At 39.9% G+C, this 19,695-nt stretch overlaps 1 protein-coding gene across 3 annotated transcripts in view; it reads right to left on the minus strand.

The window, feature by feature from the left end:
* LOC132522154 (cytochrome P450 20A1) overlaps positions 1-19,332 on the minus strand; it is a 69,938-nt gene extending 50,606 nt beyond the window's left edge. The window contains exons 1-4 of one of the 3 annotated variants that reach the window (XM_060152290.1): positions 19,088-19,324; positions 14,802-14,851; positions 14,015-14,181; positions 10,716-10,858 (exon numbers count right to left, since the gene is read on the minus strand). In XM_060152290.1, the coding sequence (XP_060008273.1) occupies positions 10,716-10,858; positions 14,015-14,181; positions 14,802-14,851; positions 19,088-19,159 (432 nt within the window). In that variant the 5' untranslated portion in view covers positions 19,160-19,324. Of the gene's footprint in view, positions 1-10,715; positions 10,859-14,014; positions 14,182-14,801; positions 14,852-19,087 lie in introns of all 3 variants that reach the window. The other 2 variants (XM_060152291.1, XM_060152293.1) reach the window with 2 other exon arrangements.
* Positions 19,333-19,695: the final 363 nt, after the last annotated feature.

A 19,695-nucleotide genomic window follows, 5' to 3' on the forward strand; every position in this document is an offset into this window, starting at 1 on the left:
AGATTAGATCACTCCCTAACACCATACACAAAAATAAGCTCAAAATGGATTAAAGACCTAAATGTAAGGCCAGAAACTATCAAACTCTTAGAGGAAAACATAGGCAAAGCACTCTATGACCTAAATCACAGCAAGATCCTTTTTGACCCACCTTCTAGAGAAATGGAAATAAAAACAAAAATAAACAAATGGGACCTAATGAAACTGAAAAGCTTTTGCACAGCAAAGGAAACCATAAACAAGACCAAAAGACAACCCTCAGAATGGGAGAAAATATTTGCCAATGAAGCAACTGACAAAGGATTAATTTCCAAAATTTACAAGCAGCTCATGCAGCTCAATAACAAACAACCCAATCCAAAAATGGGCAGAAGACCTAAATAGACATTTCTCCAAAGAAGGTATACAGACTGCCAACAAACACATGAAAGAATGCTCAATATCATTAATCATTAGAGAAATGCAAATCAAAACTACAATGGGATATCACCTCACACCAGTCAGAATGGCCATCATCAAAAAATCTAGAAACAATAAATGCTGGAGAGGGTGTGGAGAAAAGGGAACACTCTTGCACTGCTGGTGGGAATGTGAATTGGTTTAGCCACTATAGAGAACAGTATGGAGGTTGTTAAAAAACTACAAATAGAACTACCATATGACCAAGCAATCCCACTACTGGGCATATACCCTGAGAAAACCAAAATTCAAAAAGAGTCATGTACCAAAATGTTCACTGCAGCTCTACTTACAATAGCCCGGAGATGGAAACAACCTAAGTGCCCATCACTAGGTGAATGGATAAAGAAGATGTGGCACATATATACAATGGAATATTACTCAGCCATAAAAAGAAATGAAACTGAGCTATTTGTAATGAGGTGGCTAGACCTAGAGTCTGTCATACAGAGTGAAGTAAGTCAGAAAGAGAAAGACAAATACCGTATGCTAACACATATATATGGAATTTAAGAAAAAAAAATGTCATGAAGAACCTAGGCGTAAGACAGGAATAAAGACACAGACCTACTGGAGAACGGACTTGAGGATATGGGGAGGGGGAAGGGTGAGCTGTGACAGGGCGAGAGAGAGGCATGGACATATATACACTAACAAACGTAAGGTAGATAGCTAGTGGGAAGCAGCCGCATGGCACAGGGATATCAGCTCGGTGCTTTGTGACCGCCTGGAGGGGTGGGATAGGGAGGGTGGGAGGGAGGGCGACGCAAGAGGGAAGAGATATGGGAACATATGTATAACTGATTCACTTTGTTATAAAGCAGAAAGTAACACACCATTGTAAAGCAATTATACCCCAATAAAGATGTTAAAAAATTAAATTAAATTAAAAAAAAATACTGAACAGTACAAAAACAACAGCAGGGAACATCATTCTCCCCAAATCAACTCCTGCGTATTAGCAGCTTCCAGAAGAATAAAAGAAACCAAATACATAGTCCTAAGAAAGTCCATGAATAAAAGGCTTTGTTCTTAGAGAAAATTAAATAAATTATTGAATTTTGGTTTTAATTAGTCAATGAATTATTAAGCTTTGCTCCTAATGAAAATTCAGTGACTATTCAGACTATCACTGAGAGTTGAGTAGTTCATTGGGTTTTTTTGTTGTTTTTTTTTTTGGTTGTTTTTGACTTGTACAGTAATACACGTTAGTGTAAAGAAAATTAATATGTAGAAAACAATAAATAACTTAAAAATAAATGAAAATATAGAAATTAATTTAAATCACCCTAAATTCAACCCAGTAGCAGTAATTACTGATAACATTTTTTTAATAGAGCTTTCCATGTTTTTCTATAGGTATGTGTATCCATGTATATGTGTACATACATGTGTGCATAAAGGTATACTTCGGACAATGTATTAATACTCTACAAACTGTTCTGTATACTGGTTTTTTTCACTTACCATCTGTTATGGGTTGAATTGTGCCCCCCAAAAGATCTTGAAGTTTTAACCCCCAGTGCCTGTGAATGTGACCTCATTTGGGAATAGGTTCTTGCAGATAATCAGTTTAAGATATGCACATTAGGGTGGGCCTTAATCCAATACCACTGTGTCCTTATAAAAAGGGGAAATTTGGACACTGAAACACACACACAAACATATACACACACAGGGATACCTCATTATAAACATGAAGGCAGAGATTGGGGTGATAAGTGTACAAGCCAAGGAACACCAGAGATTACCAGCAAACTACTAGCAGCTAGGAAAGAGGCATAGAACAGATTTCCCTCACAGCCCTCAGAAGGAACCAACTCTGCTGGCAACTTGATCTTGGGCAACAGCCTCCAGAACTGTGAGACAATAAATTTCTGTGTTTAAGCCACCAAGTTTGTGCTAGCTCTAGCAAACCATCTCCCCATGTCAGTAAATAAATGTCTTTGCCACCTTAATGTCTTCATTCTAATCCATTGTACGGATTTACAATCATTCAAATAATCCTCTACTACTGGACGTTTAAGTATTTTCCAATTTCTGCTACAATAAACAATGCTTCAACAGCCATCTCTGTATATACATCTATTGCCATTTGACTTCCTTAGATATGAAATTTCTGAGTTAAGAAGTAGTTTTTAAGCTTTTGCTTTATATGGCCATGCTGCCCTGGAGAAAGCCTATATCAGCTTACAGTCTTACCAGCAATCTCAAAGTCTCCATTTCCCATACTTTGGACTGTACTAAGTGTTGTCATTTTATAAAACCTCTGTCAGTCTAACAGGTAAAAAATAACTCAACATTGCTTTAATTGGCTTATTTCGTTCTAATTATTGGTAGGATTTAAACAAGTTTCAAATATTTAATGGCCATTTACATGTTTTCCACAATGTACTGCATGTTCACTTCTTTAGCCATTTTTCTACTGGGGCTTGTATCTTTTCCTTAATAATGTGTAAGAGCTTTTGTACATAGCTGGTTTTTAAATGAAATCCAGGGTATATATTTCCTCAGTTCTAAGTGATAGGTAGTCAGTTTTCTGGTGACCTTTCTTCTGTGAGATATTACATGTTCAAAAAAAAAAAAACAAACCTATAAATGGTATTCCTAAACATTGGACCTATAAATGGTATTCCTAAATTTGGACCATTTGGGTCCAAATTTAGGACCAAATGGTATCCTAAAAACCTATTAGGGCAATCTGTGACTTATCAGAGACTTTAACTGTGACTATCTCCCCACAGTACCAGATTATTACTGATTATGCAACTAACTGTGGAAATGCTTTCAGCCTATGCTGGTAAAGCCTTTTTTTCCCCCTTTTTAGCCATGAGCATAAAAATTTTATTATCAATATTGTCATTTGTATCACAGAACTGTGTTGTGATTTGCTCATCCATTTGTTTTGCACAGTACTCTACAAAACAATGCAAATATAAGAAATGATTCATGGAGGTTCTTACTCGACATACATATCTAGTACATCTGCTAGAGGCTTATATGAATCTCTTTTAGTTTATGAATCTTGACTATGTGTATTAGATGGGAATTCTAACAACCTGTTGATGAGCTTCACTTGATAGTATTAAACCAATGAGTTCAATAATTTTGGCTATTATTACTAAGCTGTCAATTAAGAGGGTTCTGGAAAACTGTCATAAATTCTAAAATCCAGAAAATACTTCTTAAATCAGAGTTTAACCCTAAAGTCATAGGAGCATATGGGGCTGAAGCACACAGAAGAGAGAAGTTACACTCACAGAACTAAAGTGGACGTTTACACACAGCCTTTCAGCAGAGACGGTCAGGGCAAGAAGGAACCAGAACTCACAGGATGAGGTTTGAGAGGATAAGAGAAGAGTCAGAATACAGAATTCAGATTTGGACCAAAATAAAAATAAAAAAGGCAAAAGAGGACTTCCCTGGTGGCGCAGTGGTTGGGAGTCCACCTGCCAATGCAGGGGACACGGGTTCGTGCCCTGGTCCGGGAAGATCCCACATGCCGCGGAGCGGCTGGGCCCGTGAGCAATGGCCGCTGAGCCTGCGCGTCCGGAGCCTGTGCTCCGCAACAGGAGAGGCCACAACAGTGACAGGTCCGCGTACTGCAAAAATAAATAAATTAATTAAAAAAAAAAAAAAAGGCAAAAGATTTATTGTGTCAATATGAAGTACAGCTTATTCTGGAGTGGTAACTCTGATAAACAGCCCTGTTCTCTTAAAGAAAAACCATTAGTAGGGAGGAAGAGGATGCTCTGACTACAGCTCTCTTCAATCATGTTCTTACTGATTAAATATTAATTGGTATTTCTGACTAATGAGTAAGCTAAGTAACTGGCTTGTGCTACGGGGTTGAAAACATAAACCTGAAACACATTTCTCATGTATGGACCCAGTCTGTGAACCAAAGCTTGAAAATATGATGGCAAGAAATGTGAAAACTGGTAAATAATTTTCCACTTTGATTTGCTGTTGATCAGACAGGAGGAGAAAAAAACGCAATACAGAGCAAGGACAAAAAAGATTGAAAATTTGGGAAAGAGAGCCTACGATTAAAGATTAAAGAAGCTAGAATTACTTAGCTTGAAGCAGAGAAGAAAGACTAATTAAGGCTTTTAACAATAAAGATTACTGAAAAGCATAATCACTGAAAGCAAAGCAAAGAGAAATAGGTAAAATTCCCTGGAGCTATACAATTAAATACAAAGATTCTTACAGGTAAATGTTAGGTGTTTAAACAGAACAGAAAGAAAGGTTCTGACTGGTGAATGCTTAGACAGAGGCAACATAACTGCTTTCAGGTGTGACAGGACCAGCTATGACAACCCAAGCAGGCAGCTTGAGAGGTCCAGAGAACATGATGATACAACACAGTACTGACTGGGACTTCCCTGGTGGTCCAGTGGTTAAGACTCCGCACTCCCAACGTAGGGGGCCTGGGTTCAATCCCTGGTCAGGGAACTAGATTCTGCATGCCACAACTAAAGATCCCGCATGCTGCAACTAAAGGTCCCGCACGCTACAATGAAGATCTCGTGTGCCACAACTAAGACCTGGCATAGCCAAATAAATAAATATTTAAAACAAAACAAAACCAAACAGTACTGACAATAATGAGAAGGTGGAAATTTGATATACAGATGTCCTGATGGCCCTGTGAATAATGGCTATCAGTTAGAAATAGGATAGCTGGCCATGGTTAAAGGCCTTGTTTGCTTAGTTTTTGGAAGCAAAACTGTGCAGAGGAGCCAACATGTTAATTAATGCTTCCGGTAAACTCAACAAGCCAGCCTCAAATCTTGAATGAAAAGTGAGTTTCAAACAGAATTGAAGAATAAGGAAAATATGGCATTAAGCATTTACTGAATGTAATTTTTTAAAAGTAGATACTGTAGGATGAGTCAAAATGGCATCCTCTTAAGATTTATCAGTTATTCTACAACTCAAAAAAGTCACAAAAGACTTATAATGCGCAGTCTGAACATTTTTAGGAGGAATGAACAAAGTTACAGAAGGTGAGAAGGAAAAGAAAAGAAACCTGACCAAGTAGCTATTACATGCTAAATACTCTTAAGCCCTTGAAAAAGTATGTCCTCATCTGTACGATGTCTGCAATCTGTTTAAAAATAATCCAGAGAGAAAACAGGGGAGGTAAGTCGGGGTATAGATAAAGATTGCATCTAATGTGCTAACTGTTAAAGTTTGGTGATGAGAATACGGATGTTCATTATACTATTCTGTTTTTATTTAAATTTTTCATGACTTTTACACTAATTATTAGAGAAATGCAAATCAAAACTACAGTGATGTATCACCTCACACCAGTTAGAATGGGCATCATCAGAAAATCTACAAACAACAAATGCTGGAGAGGGTGTGGAGAAAAGGGAACCCTCTTGCACTGTTGGTGGGAATGTAAATTGGTACAGCCACTATGGAGAACAGTATGGAGGTTCCTTAAAAAACTAAAAATAGAACTACCATATGACTCAGAAATCCCACTACTGGGCATATACCTGAGAAAACCACAATTCAAAAAGACACATGCACCCCAGTGTTCACTGCAGCACTATTTACAGTAGCCAGGTCATGGAAGCAACCTAAATGCCCATCGACAGACGAATGGATAAAGAAGATGTGGTACATATATACAATGGAGTATTACTCAGCCATAAAAAGGAACGAAATTGGGTCATTTGTAGAGATGTGGATGGATCTAGAGACTGTCATACAGAGTGAAGTAAGTCAGAAAGAGAAAAACAAATATCATATATTAACGCATATATGTGGAACCTAGAAAAATGGTACAGATGAACCGGTTTGCAGGGCAGAAATAGAGACACAGATGTAGAACAAATGTATGGACACCAAGGGGGGAAAGTGGGGTGGAGGGGTGATGAATTGGGAGATTGGGTTTGACATGTATACACTGATGTGTATAAAATGGATGACTAATGAGAAACTGCTGTATAGAAAAATAAATAAAATAAAATTCAAAAAAAAATTTTTTCCATGGTTTTAAAAATTATTTACCATATACAATGTGAAAGTCAGTGGGGTGTATTTGTGTACTTGTGAGTGAATGTGGGTTTAATCTATATAGAACAGTAAGGACTCCTACGTAACCCTTCAAATGGGACAGATATAGGCCCATCAACTATAAAAACCCTGCATGAAAGAAGAAACGCATTAACTAAATTGGAAGCATTAATAAGGAGGTGTAGTTTCAGAGGAGCAGGAAAAATGTAAGAAAGAAGAAAATTTAACAGAACAGAAGAACGCTGGGAGGTGGGGGGAGCAGCAAACAAACAGCAGGAAAACCTACTTCTCAAACAAAGGAAGGAAAGGTATTTTTTTGAGTAGTTACTGTGTTCTAAGACCTGTTGTTAGGTATTTTACATCATGACCTCATATAATCCTCACAGCGAATTTGTAACGTGGATGCTATTATCCTCAATTTAAGATGAGGCAATAGGACCTCCCTGGCGGTCCAGTGGTTAAGACTCTGTGCTTCTAACGCAAGGGGCACAGGTTTGACCCCTGGTCGGGAAATTAAGGGATCCCTGCAGAGTAGCCAAAAAAAAAAGAGGCAATAAAAGCTCACAAAGGCCAAGTAACACACAAAGAATCATGCAGATACTAAATGACAGAAATAAGATTCAAAGCCTTTTGCCCAAGCTTAAAGTCTCTGCTCTATACAATACTACTACTTCCCAAGAAGCTACATTAAACATACAACAAAATAAAAACTTTCTTCGAGGTACACAGATTACAGGAAAGGGGAAGGAAAACACAATGTAAGAAGGGAGATAAGAAAGTCAATTTAATTTTGTTATGTAAGTATGGCCAGGTTGTCATGGTAGTAAAGAGAGTGAATGGCAGAGGGTAGGTAACTAAACTGGATATTGGAAGACGAGCTGGACAGGAGTTAGCTGAGGAGAAAATAGCAAGAACAGACCCACAGAGATAAGAGAAGAGACTATGAATTGAGGACCTGTAAGTTGGTCGGTATTCATTCACTGATTTAATAAATATTTACTGAGGGCCTACTCTACACCAAGACCCACGGATACAGTAGAAATCTAAACAGAATAGTGTCTCCCTCCGCGGAGCATACAGCTTAGGAAAGATTATTCAAAGAATTACACATAATATAATTACAAACTAGGACGTGTTGCAAAGGAAAAGCAAAGGGTGTTATGACAGCATCTAAAAGGGGGACCTTCCTAGGGACAGTGGGATGATCAGAGATGGCTTCCCTGGGGAAGTGACATCTAAACTGAGCTGAAGAATGAACATGCATTAACTAGGTGTGTGGATGGTTAGATGAGACAATCCAGGCAACAGGAACAGCATATACAGAGCCCTTGAGATAGCAGAGAACAAGGTACAGAACTAAGAGAAAACCAGGGTGGCTAGAGTATAAGCACAAATGAGAAAGTGGGAAACGAGGCTGGAAAAGTAGGCAGGTCAAACCACATACGGTCTTTAAGATGACATTCAAGACTTCGGAGTCTGTCCCAAGAGCAAAGGGAAGCCAGTGGAGGTTTTTGATCAGGGACTGATAAAATAAGAATTGTATTTTGAAAGTGTCTGTTCTCAGGGGTTATGAACATCCAGTCCATAGATACCAAAGGGTCTGTGCATAGAATCCAGGAGTCCATGAACTTGGATGAGGGGGGGAAAAAATCTTTATTTTTCACTAACCTCTAAATAAAATGTAGCACTTCTTTCTGAATATAGGCCTTTTAACTTTGTCGCAATACAAATCTCAAATACGTTCACATTATATTTTGGTTATTGTAAAACTCTCAAAATAATGGTTTTGTCTCTCATAACATCATTACTTTAAAATTGTGGAAGTTTGAGGAAGCATTGCTAGATCTTGTTATGTAATACATTAACAATAAAGCACTGATATTATAATATCACAAGTTTTTTAAAAATAACATTTTGATAACTATATTGGTTTCCTTTGTAGTTACACATTTCCAAATGCTATTCTCCGAAGGAGTCTGTAGGTTTCACCACAACTGCAAGGGGTACATGTCTTAAAAGAAGCCTAAGAATCCCTAACAGAGGGTAGAAATTGGGGAAGGGCAGAGAGAAGGCAGAGAAACAAGCAATCCACATAAGACGATGGAAGCTTAAACCAGGATGGGAGCAGTGCTGGTGGAGTAGAGCAATTTGAAAGCTATTCAGAAGGTAAAAGTGACATTAGAGACTCTTTTCAAATGTAATTTTCTAAGAATATTTACTGTTATCATATAATGGTAAATTATCATATAATGGTAAATAAAAATGCAGTCTAAAACTATCTCTACAGTATAATGCTGATTGAAATTCTACTGTACACAGAAATGACTGGAATGATGCAAAGTATTTTAAAATGTTAAACATGGTTATCACCAGGGAATGAACAGCAGTAAAAATGTTTATTTTTTTCCTTAGGACTTCTCTAAATGTTTCCATATTTTATAAAGTGACTAGCAGAAAAAGCATAATTTTAGTTATTTTTGGAAATTTTCTTCTCTTTTCTTTTCTCTTTTTCTTTTTGGCCGAGCCGCAGGGCATGCAGGACCTTAGTTCCCCGACCAGGGATGGAACCTCGAAGCCATGCTCACCCCACCCTCACCCCACGGCCGCAGTGCAAGTGCAGAGCCTTCACCTGGACGGCCAGGGAAGTCCCTGCAAATTTTTTAATGATGGGGAAACGCTTACGATACGTTTTATAGTGAAAAAGTATATAAAATTGTACATACAATATGATCTCAACCATATAAAAAATCTATAGTCAAATTATGAGTGATTTCTTTACACTATCAGATTTTCCACGTTTTCTTTAGCAACCGTATATTACTTTTATAAATTACATTATTTTTAAATGGCACAAATGGATAGATTAGCTTTGGACAGAAGGAAGGATTCTTCAAGATTTAAAATAAGAAAAAAGAACCAAGGTTTGTGATGGACAGAGTCTACTGGTGGGGGAACAGGCTACTGAGGGAGTTCACACGTAAAGGACTCCATAGTCTCAGCAAAGCAGGAGGCTAGGACATCTACAGCAAGCAAAGGGGTTGGTAGGACTGGCAGTACTAGAATAAGGGTGAAGGTTTGCAACAGCCCTGTGGGAGCACAGGGAACTGTGAGGCAGTGCACAGGGCTTGGCTAAGGGTCTTCAGAAACAAAAAGGAAACGGTATGGATTAGTATTGTTCTCAACCTTTGTAAATGATTTGCTGAGCTTCTTAAAAATGTCAGGTGCCCCTCCCAGTGATTCAGTTTGTCCAAGTAAAGGCCCAGTAATCTGCACCTTAAACAAGAGGGAGTGTTTCAGGTGAGTTCAGACCATATTTTAGGAAATGCTGGTTTAGTCTGGTCTGAAAACAATGGACAAATCTACTGATACATAAAATGTCTTCAGGTTCTCTCTGCTCCCATCATTCCAACTTACATAGGGAGTCTAGATGTTAGGATTTTTGCTTTGTTTTTGTTTCGTTTTAGAATTTCAGGAGAATAAAAATCAGCTTAGAGGGACTTCCCTGGCGGTCCTGTGGTTAAGGCTCTGCGCTTCCACTGCAGGGAGCATGGATTCAACCCCTGGTAGGGAACTAAGATCCCACAAGCCTTGCAGTGCGGCCCGCCCCGGCAAAAAAAGAGTAAAATTCAGCTTCGAAAGACAGGTAAGAAAAGAGTAGGAAAAACAAAGACACACTAATAGTTAAAATATACAGACGGTCCCCGACATACAATTTTTCAACGTTACCATGGCACAAAAGCCATAAGCGTTCAGTAGAAACGGTCCTCTGAACTTATCTTGATCTTCTGCTGGGCTAGCGTATGAAGTACGACACTTTGTGACGCTGGCAGCGACAGCAGCCGTAGCCCACAGCCAGCCATGGGACCATGACAGCAAAGAGCCCATAAGCTTACAACCATTCTGTACCCAGACAACAATCTATTTCTCACTTTCTGTACAGTGTTCAATAAATTACACGAGCTAGTCAACACTCTATTATAAAATAGGCTTAGTGTGAGATGATTGTGCCCAACTGCAGGCTAACGTAAGTGTTCTGAGTATGTTTAAAGTAGGCTAGGCTAAGCTATGATGTCCAGGAGGTTAGGTGTATTTAAATGCATTTTCAACTTATGATATTTTTCAACTCACGATGTGTTTATCAGGACATAACCCCATCGTAACTCGAGGAAGATCCATATACTATTATCTGTATGATAGAACTCCAGGACAAACTACCTTACCTTTAGCAGGAGAGCAAAATTACTCCGCAGAGAATTAGTCACACCATTTTCATACAATTTTTTCCTCATGAGGTTTTCACTCACATTCCCACTCTCAGACTGATACCTTAATAATGACTTTAGCATGGTTTCAAAAGGGTCCGCTGAAACAGACAAATTAAACATTTCAAAGGCAAAGTAATCACTCAAAAAAAAAAAAAAAACTCCAGCAAAAGAACAGAGATCAGGGAGGTACAGGACTGTAGCCAAGAGACTATGAACTTTTTTTCACAACTCCCTTGTCTTTCCTAAATGTGAACAGTTCAAGAGGCAATAAAAATTGGCAAGAAAGGGCTTCCCTGGTGGCGCAGTGGTTGACAGTCCACCTGCCGATGCAGGGGACACGGGTTCGTGCCCCGGTCCGGGAAGATCCCACGTGCCGCAGAGCAGCTGGGCCGGTGAGCCATGGCCACTGAGCCTGCGTGTCCGGAGCCTGTGCTCCGCAACGGGAAAGGCCACAACAGTGAGAGGCCCACGTACCACAAAAAAAAAAAAAAAAAAAAAATTGGCAAGAAAACAATATTCTGACTGGGAATTTCACTGTAAATCATTAATATTTACATAAATTTTCTACTCACATGACAGCAATATCTTTCACTTTGTAAAAAAAAAAAATCACACCACTGATTTTTAAAGCAAAATTGATTTTGTGTATGTAACTGTCAAGTATTACAGTTAAAATTATTTAGCTGAATCCAAAAATTTCTTTTCTTTTCTCCTTCATTCATTTTTAAGTGTTTCTTGTTTCCTGTTATTTTTGGCAGCAGCGCTGTGAGGCTCGCAGGATCTTAGTTCCCCAACCAGGGATCAAACCCAAGCCCCTTGCAGTGGAAGCACAGAGTGCTAACCACTGGATCGCCAGAGAATTCCATAAGTGTTTCTTTAATGACGGTATTGTTTCCACATACGCAAAAATACACTGTCATTGTAAATAATTAAAACAACATAGATACATAGAAAATAAATTCATCTAAATCTCACCACACAGAGATAGTCACTGTTAAATATCTGAGATTTTTTTTTTTTACAGCTGCTAACATTTCTCACCAGAGAGAGACAGACAGAAAAATCTGTCAGATTTTGCAAAGAACTACAGTCCCTTCTTTCAGAGCACGTCTCTCAGTTCATTAGTGTGATCATTCGAACACCATTTACATGCTCCCCCACTTCCCCAGCACTAGACTATAAATTCCACAGGAGCAGAGGCCATGTCTGGTTATACCCATCTTTGCATTTCTTAACGGAGCCATCCTTCCACGTTGCAGAAATTTTGTGATTAAGAAAACAGACCCATGGGCTTCCCTGGTGGCGCAGTGGTTGAGAGTCCGCCTGCCGATGCAGGGGACACAGGTTCGTGCCCCGGTCCGGGAAGATCCCACATGCTGCGGAGCGGCTGGGCCTGTGAGCCATGGTCGCTGAGCCTGCGCGTCCGGAGCCTGTGCTCCGCAACAGGAAAGGCCACAACAGTGAGAGGCCCGCGTACCGCAAAAAAAGAAAAAAAGAAAAAAAAGAAAACAGACCCAGCCCAGAGAGCCTAGCTTCAAGTCCCAGCTCCATCACTAATTAGTTGTGTGACTTTGGGCAAATGACTTAGCCTCTCTGTACATCAGTTTTCTCTTCTGTAAAGTGGGGATAATCATAACACGTACTTCATAAGGTGTTCTGAGGATTAAATCAGTTAACGTGTGTAAGGTCTTACAATAGTGCTGGCATATAGAAATTGCTATGTGAGTATCTGAAGAACAAAATAAAATAAACCTATATCATCATATTAACACCTGAATGTATCCTTTAATGCAGCCATTAAAAATTTTTAAGTTTTATGTTTTTATTATGAATAATACTAATGTCTTTTCTCATCTATGTGATTATCAGCTTATGATAATTCCTTAAGATAAGTCAAAGGTCACTGCCAACCTTCTCTCCAGATAGTTTGTAAAACATTTATACTCCATGTTTCTCCATTCCCTCACCAACAATGAGTTTTGCCAACATTTTTCATCTCTTCTAGTCAGATAAGTGAAAATCTCATATTTATTTGCATCCCACTGATTATTAGTGAGGTTGAAATCTTTTAATTTGCTTTTTGGCTATTTTTTTTTTTTTTTTTTTTTTTTTTGCAGTACGCGGGCCTCTCACTGCTGTGGCCTCTCCCGTTGCACAGGCTCAGCGGCCATGGCTCACGGGCCCAGCCGCTCCGCAGCATGCGGGATCCTCCCGGACCGGGGCACGAACCCGTGTCCGCTGCATCGGCAGGCGGACTCTCAACCACTGCGCCACCAGGGAAGCCCCTTTGGCTATTTTTATTTCTTCTTTTTGAATTACCTTGTTTTTGCCCATTTTTCCACAATTGCATTTTATTTTCTTATTAGTTTTCATTTACTTTATATATATATAGGTGGTAAATAGTTCCCCCATCTCTCTTTTAAACTTCTTCATGGTACCTTTTTATTTTACAGAAATATAGTATGTGGCCAACATTTTCCTATCTCTCTTTTTCATGGTGTTTTTTATTGTACTGAAATTTTTTCATTTTTATGTAGACAGATTTACCCATCTTGTGATTGATGGCTCTTAGATCTCGTGTCAGGGTACAAAAGGGCTTATCAACAACCCCCTCAAAAAAATTTAAGATTTAACCATTTTTTCTTCTATTACTTTTATGACTCCAAATTTTAATCATTTCTAATTTATTTTGATATAAAGAGTGAGACAGGGACTGAGATTTATTTTTTCCAAATAGCTAACTAGTTTTCCCAAACCATTTATTACCTTTCCCCTTTATCATAAAATGCTACCTTTATCATATATACTCGGTTTGTCTACTGGGCTACCTACTCCATTCCATCAATCCGTCTAGTCCTATCACAGTACAAGATTCTTTAAGTTAATCAAGTTTTATAATACACTGTTCGACCTGATGGTACAAGAATCTCCCACACTAATGTTCTTTCTAGATGTTTCTTAACTGCTCTTGTACCTTTACTCTTTCAGACGTACTCTGGAACTAGTTTTTCAGGTTCCAAAAAAATCCTGTTGGCATTTACACTGGGATTTTTTTCGTACATATCTATAAACTGAAGGAAGAAAATAATCATTTTACAATACTGTGTCTTAAATGAAGTAATTAATATAAAGACTTCAGCACAATGTCTGGCACATAATACAAAGTATTTAATAAATGTTAGCTATTCCTAAGAACAATGTATGGATCTTCATTTATAGACATCTACTCTAATTAAAAAGAAAATTAAACTTACATGTCTTATTGGGGTTGATATGCTGCTTTAGCACATCAACACTGCCCAAACTAACCACAAGGCGCCTGCCAAACCAGAAAGAGACCACAGGCCCATATCTCTCATGCAAATTAACCAGGAACTCGTGCAAACTTCCACTGTTCACAATATCTGGAAGATTACCATCTCTGAAAAAAGAGCAACATTTGACAAAATAATCAATTTAACATGGAAGAATCAGAAGAACAATACTAGTTGATTCTGAATTAACTGTGTCAACAGATGAGAGCAAAAATACACAAAATTCAAATTACTGCAAAATCCAAAACTGAATTATATTTGACTTCTCTCTTTCGGTAGTTACATTTGGATATGGATTTGTCTGATATTTTGAGAATTCATAACACTTCATACCAAATAAAAAAGCTACACGAGGAACATCTGACTTAGACACTGGAAAACTATCCAATTTTTGCAGCAATTCATTCTGAGATAGCAATGGACACCATCATTGGCTATTAAATCACAGGCTAATTTAAATCAGCTATGGCAACTTTTTCTTATTTCCTTCTATCTTAATCCTTTCTTTCTATTTTCAACACTCTCTGGCTAACAGAAGTGAAAGAAATTAAAGGTTTTGATTTATACAGGCTTCCTTTCTGTTCTTAACAAAGTTTAGGTAGTATGCCCAGAGATAAGTTTAGAGGAAACAAAGGAATGAAATAAACTGAGTAATCTAAAGATACGGTTTAGTTTTGATCCAAAATTAAGAGTTGACTCTACTTGATTTAAAAAAACAACAACTCACTTTTCTTCTGTTGGAGTAATCCCTGGAATTCCTGCAGCTTGTCTGGAAGCCTTAGGGAAAAAATTTTTAAAAGTTTAGTATGATGAATTATCACATATCCCATAAGTCAGATGCATTTTCCCAAGACATCTGCAGGACCTTAAATGATGGTTTTCCAAATTGGTTGAATCTCAGAGATTATTTCTATATTAAAATACAAAAACTGGATTCTTTGTATTGAAAAGCATTATCCTAATATTCCTCCTCTCTATCAACTAAACTAAGGTGTTTGAAGAATTTAACATCCATTCTTCATCAATTAATACATAATCAAGTACATTTTTCTTTGTTCTGAGACTATATATGGTCCCATCTGGCTTGGCTTTCAAAAAAAAATCAATGTCATGATTATAATAGTTTCATTCCTAAAATAGTTCTCCTCTTTCTAGTCAAAGAATTTACCAAAATACAATGTGATATTCATCATTTGCTTTAATGCAGTTATTATTATCAGGGTCATACAGTCAGAAAGGTGTCTGGTATAGAAGTAAATAAAATAATTCATAGCAAATTGTTAAAGTGACAACCTCTGAAGAATGAACTATGAAAAAGTTGGGGGAATTTTCATGTTTTACAATTTTGTACTGGGTTTATGGTCGCTGGGTTTAGAGGTTAGTGTCTTTTTTTTATTTTACAACAAGCGTATTACTTTTATAATAAGATATCTTGTAAAACTATTTTTAAATAAACTAAATATTTATAGGAAAAATAACCTAAAATAGTCAACTCCAGAATCAATTCTGAATTTTGTCAATGATTTTAGCTAGTACTAATCAGAGTTTGTCTGACATTCTGCCCTTTTCCCCCCTACTTAACATTATACAAATAAATGGATATTTATTTATTTGAACATTTAAAGGCTAAACAGTGTTCCACTATGTATCCAGAAATGTGTAATCATCTTCCTGCTATAGTGTTATAAAACATCTAGGCTATTTCTTTCTTTCATTCTCTCATTGTTATAGGTAGTGCCATGAAAATCTTTATACAACTTTACTTTTTTCCTCCTTTGGGGTATGTATGCCAAAAGAGAGATACTAGGTTGAATGATACTAACTGAAGAGTTTAACAGTTTGTACTGAATCCTATAAGAATACTATCTAGGGGCTTCCCTGGTGGTGCAGTGGTTAAGAATCTGCTTGCCAATGAAGGGGACACGGGTTCAAGCTCTGGTCCGGGAAGATCCCACATGCTGTGGAGCAACTAAGCCCGTGCACCACAGCTACTGAGCCTGCGCTCTACAGCCCGCGAGCCACAACTACTGAGCCTGTGTGCCACATATACTGAAGCCCACGCACGTAGAGCCCGTGCTCTGCAAAAAGAGAAGCCACCGCAATGAGAAGCCTGTGCACCACAATGAAGAGTAGACCCCACTCGCCACAACTAGAGAAAGCCCATGTGCAGCAACATAGACCCAACGCGGCCAAAAATAAATAAATAAAAATAAATTTAAAACAAACAAAAAAAAGTAGTAGTCTGAAGTGATAATCTTTCCAAAAAAAAAAAAATACTATCTAGGTAATAGTATGTGCAACTTGCATTTAACTGATGACAATGAAACCTACAATGTAAAATTTTGTCCTACAGTCTCATCAATAATGGAAACTTGTCAAGTTTGATATTATAAAAAGTGGGGAAAAGGATGGAAGGAACTCAATTAGAAAAAGAAAAAGTCAGTCATATAAAAAAAGCCAACTTTTTATTTTCTAGGTTGAAATTATTGACTGAAACAAGTTTCCTGACTTCTCTTTAAACATGGTAGATTGATAACACTCATCAATTATCTCTTCCTGAAATCCCACAAAATGAAAGTGAAGATATAAAAAAGGAGAAAATACCGATAAAGAGAATGGGAGAGGAGACAACAGTGGACGAACAATCCAACCAATTTTTTTGGAAGTGTTAAGCTGTTGGAGTAGTGATTAATTGACGTAGTTGTGAGGCCTCCTCTGGGGGTCTGCAGAGGAGAATTTCCACAAGAAGCAATCAGACTTGCACTCAGTAACCAGAAAGGCAGGGTAAGACGCAAGATTTTAACAATTAGCAAAAAGCCAGTATACAGATCCCTCAGACACCATTCTTGTAATTACCATCCTTCTGGAAAGAGACCTTGAGACTACAGATTCAGGAACAACCGGCTGGTGGGTGGTGGCCCCTATAATTCTAAGGGAAAATTATTCCCAACTTAGAATTTTACACTAAGCCAAACTATCATTCAAGTGTGAAGCTAGAACAGAAAGATTTTCACACAAGCAAGACCTCAAAAAATGTATTTTCCTCAGAAGTCTGTGCGCTTTGCATAAGACAGCTCCTACACCAACCTCCACCCTTCAAGAGGAGAAATGAAGAGTGAGCCCCAGAACACCAGGCAAAATGCTCTCCTGCCCTTTACTATATCCACATCTTCCACATAGCTAAATTGACGAGATCCCCAAATTGGCATGCACCTGGCAAGACCCTGCCAAACTCCCTGATAATCGTAGCCTCACCACTATCATCTACCTTAAGACCATCCAGAATGTTACTATGACCTTTTTCCTTACCTACATTAGACACCACACTAAGCCCAGGACTACCATCCCCAGGTCTTCCCTCGTCCCCCAGACTCCTATTCCTACAGAAGTTTATCTTCTTTCCTGACCCATCTGTCCCCAACTCAAAACTCCACCTGATCTCAGCCACTCATTCCTATGGTTGTACACTAGGTCTTGACATTACCAACAACTTCACCATCTCCAGAGTTTTAACATCAAGCATCCAAATCTCCAAGCACCTCCTATTTTTCCTTTTCACTATTTTTAACATCTTGACTCCAAAAACTATTTTTACCCCAAAAGGACTTTTAACCCACCCACTCATATACTCATTTTCCACTCTCTCCAGCTGAGATTCCATGGTCCATTATAACTACTCCCTTGCCCTATATCCTTTTGTCAAAAACACCTAGTAAAACACCAATTCTAATTAAACCCAATATTCTGTCAACTGCCCCTGATTCCACATAGATGAAGAAAAACTGCTGGAAGGGCTTCCCTGGTGGCGCAATGGTTGAGAGTCCGCCTGCCGATGCAGGGGACATGGGTTCGTGCCCCGGTCCAGGAGGAACCCACGTGCCGCAGAGCGGCTGGGCCCGTGAGCCACGGCCGCTGAGCCTGCGCTTCCAGAGCCTGTGCTCCGCAACGGGAGCGGCCACAACAGTGAGAGGCCCGCGTACCGCAAATAAAAAAAAAAAACTGCTGGGGAAAAACACACCCATAATGACTAGTCTTATTTTAATTTCATGACCCTCAAATGAGTTGCCTGGTAATCTCGTTTCCCTACTCCCGTACTCTCCTAACCTTCCAGATGGCTATTTCTCAGAAAATAAGATTCACTGAAAGTTCCAGATTGTGCAGTTGCAATACTCCAATCCAACCCATGTACCAGCAAGAATATTTAAGGTGTTCTGTCATTGCCAGCGATGTATTTGGCACTGTGCTGCTGCTTTACAACTTCTTCTACAAAACCACGACCTTGCTTTGCAGATGATCCCTCATCCATTAGTTCCTTTGTTTTCAGAACCACCTTCTGAGGTTGAAGAAGGCAAGAAGAGAAAGAAGGCCGGAAGGAGATTCAGAGATAAAGCACTAGGCTAGGTGAAGCTCACAGCTAACCTCCCCCTGCACAGGGCTCCTTCCACGACCGCTTTATTTAGCCCGTCAGGTCCTGCGAGGAGCAAGACCCGGTCTGGACCTTAAGGACTTTGGATTTCAGGAATGAAAGTCGAAAGACAGATGGAAGAGTAGACGACAAAAGAAACACTGGGGGAGAATCCTTGGGAAAGGGGAAAGGCGTGGAGCAGCCTGGAGTTTCCTCCCAGGCACCCTAGAAAATGGAACTGGAGTGGGCAGAGTTACTGCCCGAAAGCCACCAAAGCGCTTCAGACCCGCCCTTAACAGTGGCGTGGCGAGGGCAGGCGCAGGGAAGCCGGACCCGCAGACCAGCCCTCAGGCCCCGGCGGCCGCATCCGCGCTGCTGAACCACCTGCCCGCCTCACTCGGCGTCGGAAAGCGGCCGTGTGGCCCGCGCCGCTCCGTCCTCAGCGCCAGCCCGGCGCGCGCCCGTGAAGCGTCACATGCCCCGGAGCTGGACTGAGCCGGAACCGCAGCAGGAGCTCTCCCCGCACCCCCTCCGGGCCCGCCCCCTGCGGCCCGCCGCGGGCAGGGCGACGTGGATGCGGGGGAGACCGAGGCCGAGCCGGCGGTTACCGGATAGAGGTAGAGCACGGCTCCCACCAACGCCAGCAAGAAGGTAACGGCGAAGATCGCGAAGTCCAACATGGCTCCTCCGCCCGGGAGCCACGTCTTGGTTCCACGCTCCGCAGCAGCGCCTCAGCGTGCTGGGACCCGCGCAACGGAGGGGTGTGCGGGGACGCCCGCGGGACGAGCGAACGAATGGGCCGCTGGGGGCGTGGCCTGGGCCGCCAGGGCTGGCGAGGGGAGCAAGGGAGCGCGGAGGAGCTCTGGGAGATGGGAGCCGCGCCCCGGGGCGGGATTCCGGCGGACGCGACATCTGGCACGCCCGAGACTCCAGACACGCCCACGACTCCGGGATCGAGTTGTTGGGGGAGGCGGAACCCTGGCTTGGAGAAAACATTAGGAGTTATCATCGCTGTGCCCCGACCAAGACTTTTCCAAGTAGATTTAAAATATATGTAATAACAAAATCTAACTGAACTTTATTGCACATGTCTGGGTGTTCTATAATAATCTAGTGGTGTTTGGATCAAATATAAAATATAGATGCATAATTCACACATTATATATTTATTTCATAAAATTTATTTTTCTTCCCTTTACTTCAGAAGAATCTCTTT

Source organism: Lagenorhynchus albirostris, chromosome 6, assembly GCF_949774975.1.
Source record: "Lagenorhynchus albirostris chromosome 6, mLagAlb1.1, whole genome shotgun sequence".
Taxonomy (NCBI): Eukaryota; Metazoa; Chordata; class Mammalia; order Artiodactyla; family Delphinidae; genus Lagenorhynchus; species Lagenorhynchus albirostris.